General features: G+C 49.2%; 1 protein-coding gene across 1 annotated transcript; it reads left to right on the forward strand.

Annotated features, from left to right (window-relative positions):
• Positions 1-4,494: 4,494 nt before the first annotated feature.
• LOC123074798 (uncharacterized) lies at positions 4,495-5,889 on the forward strand. Its single transcript, XM_044497545.1, has 3 exons — positions 4,495-4,682; positions 4,839-5,027; positions 5,108-5,889. The coding sequence occupies exons 2-3, from the start codon at positions 4,848-4,850 to the stop codon at positions 5,456-5,458; spliced, it is 531 nt and encodes a 176-aa protein (XP_044353480.1). The 5' UTR covers positions 4,495-4,682; positions 4,839-4,847; the 3' UTR covers positions 5,459-5,889.
• The last annotated feature ends 1,620 nt before the right edge of the window (positions 5,890-7,509 follow it).

Raw genomic sequence — 7,509 nt, forward strand, 5'->3', positions numbered from 1 at the left:
GTCGTTTCTTATAACCTGAAAGTTTGCCAGTCGTCGGCTTCGGCCCCCTCGCATAATACGAGGGTCTTCGAAATAGCACCTGATCACTCTTGACCCAACGTCTTGGTCCGGAACGGAGGTGTCAGTGCGGCAAACTAGGCAATCAGACTATAGGGCTTTAACACCTTCACTTAGCCATAGGAGCTTTACGGTGGGTCTACGATGTAGCCCCTGGTATGTACACAGTTATCCGAATACGGTTGCATTACATAGGTAACCAGAAAAAATGGTCCTTCATGTAATACGGAAGGAATCGCAAAAGATTCTAATAAGTCACCGAGTGGTTGACCAGCTCTCGCCGCATCATGACGGTCAGTTTTCGGCTTTCTCTACTGAGGTGTTTGACCAGGTGAACCGGAAACACAATCACAGTAGTTTTGCCTTTACTACCCTAGCCGATAAGGAGGAACGTATGGTAGCAAGCACAGGAGCCGGGCAACCCAACTATTGACCAAAGACATGATTCGGAGCTGATGCACATAATGCCAAACTCATGACGCCGAACTATGCTATAGAGCTGTTCGAACTTTTTCGGCAACCCATATGTTGCCGTATCGAGCCCCTAGCGATTTGTGCCGAGGTGTCCACGTGAAACAACCGAAGAAGTAGGGTACGTTTCTACGCAGAAAAGCGAATACTGGAGACGGATTATATTCACTAAAATCTGATTGATACGTCGAACGCAATCTTACAGATTATCACACCACCACCCAGGCCATTTTACGGCCAGGGGTCGAGGGCTGAGGAAAATGGCTCTATACAGGTTTCAAATAGAGTTGTTTCGGTGGCATAACTACACCCCGAAGGCCACCCCGAATCCCCGTTGACCAGTAGATCTAGCCCTTTGACTTTCACCGGACGGGCTTTGACCGATGGACTCTTCCACCTGGTTGCGATAGGCCAGCCCATAGCAACATCCCCGAACATGGTCTGGACCCAACCCACCACTAGATTCCCTCCGGTTCTACCGCACCCGCACGATTCCCCCCTCCAAGTGATGGCGGCACTGCCGTCCGTGGAGGGGGGACCACACCACGGAGCCCCCAAGACGGGCGTCTACGCATGCCACAACACTTTCACACATGCATTAGGACCCGTGCGATGTTTCGGTGGCATAGCTACACCCCGAAGGCCACCCCGAATCCCAGTTGACCAGATGATCTAGCCCTTTGACTTTCGCCGGACGGGCTTTGACCAGTGCACTCTTCCACCTGGTTGCGATAGGTCAGCCCATAGCAACATCCCCGAACACGGTCTGGACCCAATCCAACACTAGATTCCCTCCGGTTCCACCGCACCCGCACCATCCCCCCCTCCAAGTGACGGCGGCACTGCCGTCCCTGGAGGGGGGCCACACCACGGAGCCCCAAGACGGGCGTCTACCCATGCCACAACACTTTCACACATGCATCACGACCCGTGCGATGTTTCGGTGGCATAGCTACACCCCGAAGGCCACCCCGAATCCCAGTTGACCAGTAGATCTAGCCCTTTGACTTTCGTCGGACGGGTTTTGATCGGTGGACTCTTCCACCTGGTTGCAATAGGTCAGCCCATAGCAACATCCCCGAACACGGTCTGGACCCAACCCACCACTAGATTCCCTCCGGTTCTACCGCACCCGCACGATTCCCCCCTCGAAGTGACGGCGGCACTGCCGTCCGTGGAGTCCGTGGAGGGGTGACCACACCACGGAGCCCCAAGACGGGCGTCTACGCATGCCATAACACTTTCACACATGCATCACGATCTGTGCGATGTTTCGGTGGCAAAGCTACACCCCGAAGGCCACCCCGAATCCCAGTTGACCAGATGATCTAGCCCTTTGACTTTCGCCGGACGGGCTTTGACCAGTGCACTCTTCCACCTGGTTGCGATAGTTCAGCCCATAGCAACATCCCCGAACACGGTCTGGACCCACCCCACCAGTAGATTCCCTCCGGTTCTACCGCACCCGCACGATCCCCCCTCCAAGTGACGGCGGCACTGCCGTCCCTGGAGGGGGGGCCACACCACGAAGCCCCAAGACCGCCAGATCTAGCCCTTTGACTTTCACCGGACGAAGTTTGACCGATGGACCTTTTCACATGGTTGTCATAGCCCAGCCCATAGCTACACCTCCCAACACCGTCCCGGCCCAACCCACCCCAAGATTCCCTCTGTGTCGGCCCGACGTGGCTGTTTCTCCCCTTCGGGACACAGCGGCAGCGACGCCCGTGAGGGAGGCACACCCCGGAGCCCCGTGCGGGGGGCCTGCGCCTGCCACCACACTTCCACAAGCGTAGGAGGGCCCACCGCAACACCTGGCGGCATTGCTACCCCCCAGGTACCCCGTCCCGTCTCCCCTCTCCGTGACACGACGGAAGCAAGGCCCGTGTGGGGGGGCAATCGACATATATATATAATCGAGATATGTTTTCTGTACATAAGGCACATTTAAGTTAATCAAATTAGTTTTGGAAAAAAAATAAAAAGGAAAAAAAGAGAAAATAAATAAAATATTAAAATATTATTAGAAATCTATGCCTACGGCAATGCCGTCGGCATAGCTACGGCCACGAAACGGTAGAGCCCTGGATCGATGACATGGCGTAGTGCGTGGATCGGTGACGTGGCAAGGGCCATGGGCCAGGCCTATGCCGACGGCCGCCACTCCACGGACCGGCGAGCGGCTCGGATCGATGACGTGGCGGACAACGCGGATCGATGACGTACGCATAACTATGCCGATGGCCACTCTTAGCCCATCGGCGTAGGCGTCACGTCGTCAAACGGTCGTCGCCGCCCGGGTAGCCGGGCCCACATGATATGCCGACGGCCGCCGTAGGCATATTTCTTGCGATGCCCACGGACGACCTATGCCGACGGCCCCCGTCGGCATAGATGGATATATGCCGACGGCTTGAGCTGGGTCGTCGGGATACACCTATCTATGCCAACGGGGCCGTCGGCTTAGATTTGGCCGTCGGCATCGCCGGTTATTCTGGTAGTGTCTTCTCAGCAAGTGGTTGTATAAGCTATCTGTAGAGACGGATGCTACATGGGCTCAGATTCTCCGTAATAAGTACCTTCAATCAAAAACCTTGTCCCAGGTGATGGTGAGGCCGACTGACTCGCCTTTTTGGAAAGGACTGATGAGAGTAAATTTAGTCTTTTTCAACAGGACAAAGTTTATAGTTGGAAATGGTACTACCACGAGATTCTGGGAGGATACGTGGCTAGGGGAGACGCCCCTTGCAATCCAATATCCTTCTCTCTATAGTATTGTTCAGCGAAGAGACGCTTACGTTGCAACAGTACTACAATCCATTCCTCTCAATATTTAATTTAGGAGGATGCTAGCGGGAAACCGTTGGGAAGCCTGGCTCCATCTCGTGAGAAGATTGATGGATGTTCAGCTATCTCAACAGCCCGATCAGTTGTGCTGTAAACTAGCTAAGAAGGGAGAGTTTTCGGTTAAATCCATGTATTTGGACGTTATCAACTCTAGCTCTATTCCTCGTTCGAAACATGTTTGGAAAGTCAAAGTACCTTTGAAAATTAAAGTGTTTATGTGGTTTGTCCATAAACAAGTCATTTTAACTAAGGATAATTTGGCAAAACGCAACTGGACAGGATCTACAAGATGTAGTTTCTGTGATAGTGATGAATCCATCAAACACCTCTTTCTTGACAGTCCTTTGGCAAAAAAATTGTGGTGGTCGGTTCATATAGCATTTAATATTACTCCTCCGAATACTATCAACACGTTACTTGGGACGTGGCTAGACGGGATGGATAGATTCAGAAACAGCGGGACACATCCGTGTAGGAGTGTGTGCTTTATTATGGGCAGTCTGGAACTGCAGAAACGATTTGGTTTTTCACATAACAACAAATATTCATTTCTTGCAGGTTATTTTCCGAGCCACTGCACTGATCCGTATGTCGTCGCTACTCATTCCGACGGAGGCCAGGGAGTGTATGGTTACTGGATCTATCCGATGAGAGACGGTATCACGGGCTATCTTTTTCAACCGGTTTGGATGGCGGTCATTTAATAGGATAAGCATTTAATGTTCCTATTTTTTTATGCCGGCCGGTTGTGGCTTTCCTGTATTTTGTTAGCTCTTTGTGAGCCTTTTTCGTTCTTTTTTTAGACTTGAAGACTTACGTTGAACCTTTTGCTTATTAATAATATGGCCGTATGCATCGTTCTAATGCAGAGGCCGGGGATCAACCTCTTTTTGAAAAAAAAAACTAGCTAATCAAAATGTGGAGGAGCCAACGCCAAGGAGTGGTGTGACTGATCAAAATGCATGTGCGCGTGCTGAGTTCGTTCACGTTTTTGTACACCTGCAAAGAAATGAGGCGTCCCACTCCATTGCCAAAGAGGGTATAGGGGCAACTTCGCGGTAGTTTCCCTTGTCACTGCCCTGAGATGAGACCGTCACATGTCGCACCGGACACTCATGTGTGTGTGTGTGTGTGTGCAGCTCAGGCTGCGGCTGCTCGACACGTAGTTTCTCTCTCGCTGCTGCGCTGCTCGGGCACTTAAACAGGAGCCCCTCCACCACTGGCGTCGTCCTTGTGCTCTGTAATTGCAGCTCGAGCCCTTTCAGAACGAAGACACCAAGCTGACAAGCTAGGTAGAAAGAACTCCTGTGAGTCCCCTCCATCTCCGTCAATCTCGCTGATGTGCTTTTCTTCTTCTCCTCCTCCTCCTTCTTCTTCCTTTCCTGTTGAATGGCGACATGAAGTTAGAGTCTTAGAGAAGGGGAACTAAACTACGTTGTCCTACTCATATCCTACCTACCTAGCTTGGATCGATGTCCATGGACGGCAAGACCCCTGATCTGCTGCCTCTGAGCGCGGCCAAGAAGAAGGTCCTCGATGATGTCCACGTCGCACTGGCCTGCGTATATGCGCTCCACAACGCCCTCGCCATCGTCTTCAGCACAGCAGTCGGCTACATAGCCGTCGACTACTTCGACGTGTCGTGCAGCCAGGTAACTACCTACCCCTCTCGCTCGCATGTCCCTTGACAGCTTCCCATTGCGCCAAGCTGATATATGGTGTTACTCTGCAGCTCTCCTCCATTCTGCCGTGCGTTGAGCTGACGGACGCGGAGTCCGCCTGGTTAGCCGCCCTCTCGATCGGGATTCTGTGCTGTGCCCCAACCCAGGCGGCCGCGGCGGCGCTGGCGCTGCTGCTCCCATGCCGCCGTCGCCGGGCCCGCCGCGTCCTCGCCTACCTCGCGCTCGCCGTCACCTTCCTCTTCCATTGCATGTACGCCGGCGCCGTCTGGATCTTCCTCGCCGCCGACCCAGGATACATCTTCGGCAAGATCTTTTTTACCGTGGTCATCTGCCTCATCCTGGTGTGCGACCTGACCTGCCTGTCTGACCTCCTTCGAGGTGATGGGTGGGGCAAGCAGTAGTGCACTAGTAGGTACGCAACCTACTAGCTAGTTCAGCTAGCAGCAAGCTGCAAGGGCTCATGTTCGTGGATCAGCTCGTGAGGTACTGATATTACTGATGAGAGCGTAGTTCTAGGAGTAATCTAGAGTATGCATTAATTCTGCTGTGACGGTTGATGGATCATGTTCGTGGATCAGCTCACCACGTCTGATGAGAGCGTGGAGTATGCATTAGTTCTGCTGTGACGATTCATGGAGTAGTGCCGTATTTGCGAATCTAGTAGCTGGTGTAGTGTTAATATCTAGATCGAGTCCATTTGGTCAATGCTTTGCTGGCTATATAATTAGACTGGATAGATTGTGGCTATGTTTGATGTATTCGACCTTAATTTTCTCTATATGTGATCGTCAGACATGAGTTATATGCTTATTTGGCACCAGTTTCGGTATAATGGATGTTGCTCCTTTTCAAGAAGAAAAAAAATTGATGTTGCTGAAATTGCTGCTGCAGTGTATAATTCGAGCTTTTAGTTTCACAGTTTTCCCATCAGACAACTTCCAACTTTTCCACAATTCTCACCTCACAACAACTTTCTCACGACTCACATAAGATTTTTCAAAATCCACAGCTCAACCAAACACACTTGATGTCATGTTGAGGCTACAAATTCTTTTCTTATGACTAATGTGAGATCTTTATTGCTCATGTAAAGGGTTATATATAGTCAGCTAACATAAGTTGCGAAATACAATCATGCGGCAGTTGCAACCAATAAATGGTGCGAGCCTCAGTCCGATCGTAGTTAACTAAGACATGACTAACCTATTCTAATATAGTCGCAAGTGCTAACTCGATATCCACTGAATCAAAGACACTATCTTCTAGTACAATCTGAAAAAGGAATTACCTTGGTTTCAGTCTGCAAGACAAATATGATGCATCCACATATGTTACTACACTCCTTGTGGTTAACTGACCGGGGAGTTTTTTCTTCTGAAACTCAGGGCAAAACCTGTGGCTTGTTTTCATTAATTAAGAAGGGGTTAAAGTTATGTATAAACACCACAAAGGCGATAGAAAGAACAAAACAACTACTCTCGAGAAATCACACTAGTTGAAACCTTTTTTTGATGAAATTACTTGTATTACCCACATAGAGAATTACATTGTCTAACAACCACATCAAGCAAAATTTCTATCATAAGTGTAAATGGCTTACAAGAATTTTACTACATCGTGTGAGAGTAATACAAGAAATTTGTTGCTCCATGAATAATTAAACGTCGCACTGCATTACAAAAGAAAAAAACTGAAAGAAAAATAAACCAAGCCGGAAGCCTGATTTTTTTCCTTTTCGGAGAGGCAGAGTTGTACTTCTTGTGGAAGCAAATATGTGCCTCGCGAGAAGCAAATCTGTGCCTCTCGCAAAAGAAAGAAAAAAAGGTGTTTTTCCCTTTTACATGAGGCACAATTGTGCCTCTCATGAAAGCAAATATGTACCTGCACGAGAAGCAAATCTATGCTTCTCGAGGAAAAAACTGTGGTTTTTTTTACTTTTCCATGAGGCATAGCTAAGCCTCTCACAGATACAAAATCGTACCTCCATAAGAAGCAAATCTTTATCTCTTTTGAAGAAAATAACACATTTTTTCTGTTTTCGAGAGGCATCTCTCGCAAAGCAAATCTGTGTCTCCACGAGAAACAAAATTGTGTCTCTCGTGGAGAAAAAACGTATTTTTTTCCTTTTTCGAGAGACACAGATGTGCCTCTCGCAGAAGCAAACTTGTACGTCCATGAAAAACAAATCTGTGCCTCTTGCAGAAAAAAGAACATATTTTCTGCATAAAATTTTGATTTTTTTTGCCAGAACCTAGGGAAAAGCGGGGAAAAACGAGAAGCTGAAAATCCGAAAAAAAATCATTTAAAACTCGAAAACATGTACAGAAAAAGAAAAAGGAAACCTGAAGAAGCAACCAGCACACGGCATATGGCGACGGCTGAGAAGCCAAAGTGACCCTTGAGAGGCTCTCGCAGGGGTACCCCTCAATTAGTTACTCTCGGAGATCCCACG

This window comes from Triticum aestivum, chromosome 3D, assembly GCF_018294505.1.
Source record: "Triticum aestivum cultivar Chinese Spring chromosome 3D, IWGSC CS RefSeq v2.1, whole genome shotgun sequence".
NCBI classification, from domain to species: Eukaryota; Viridiplantae; Streptophyta; class Magnoliopsida; order Poales; family Poaceae; genus Triticum; species Triticum aestivum.

What these genes read in the sequence shown, in the direction of transcription:
- LOC123074798 (XM_044497545.1), top strand. Translation starts at nt 4,848, where the DNA reads ATGTCCATGGACGGCAAGACCCCTGATCTGCTGCCTCTGAGCGCGGCC. An exon ending in TCGACGTGTCGTGCAGCCAG is followed by an intron (nt 5,028 to 5,107) that starts GTAACTACCTAC and finishes GTTACTCTGCAG; the next exon opens with CTCTCCTCCATTCTGCCGTG.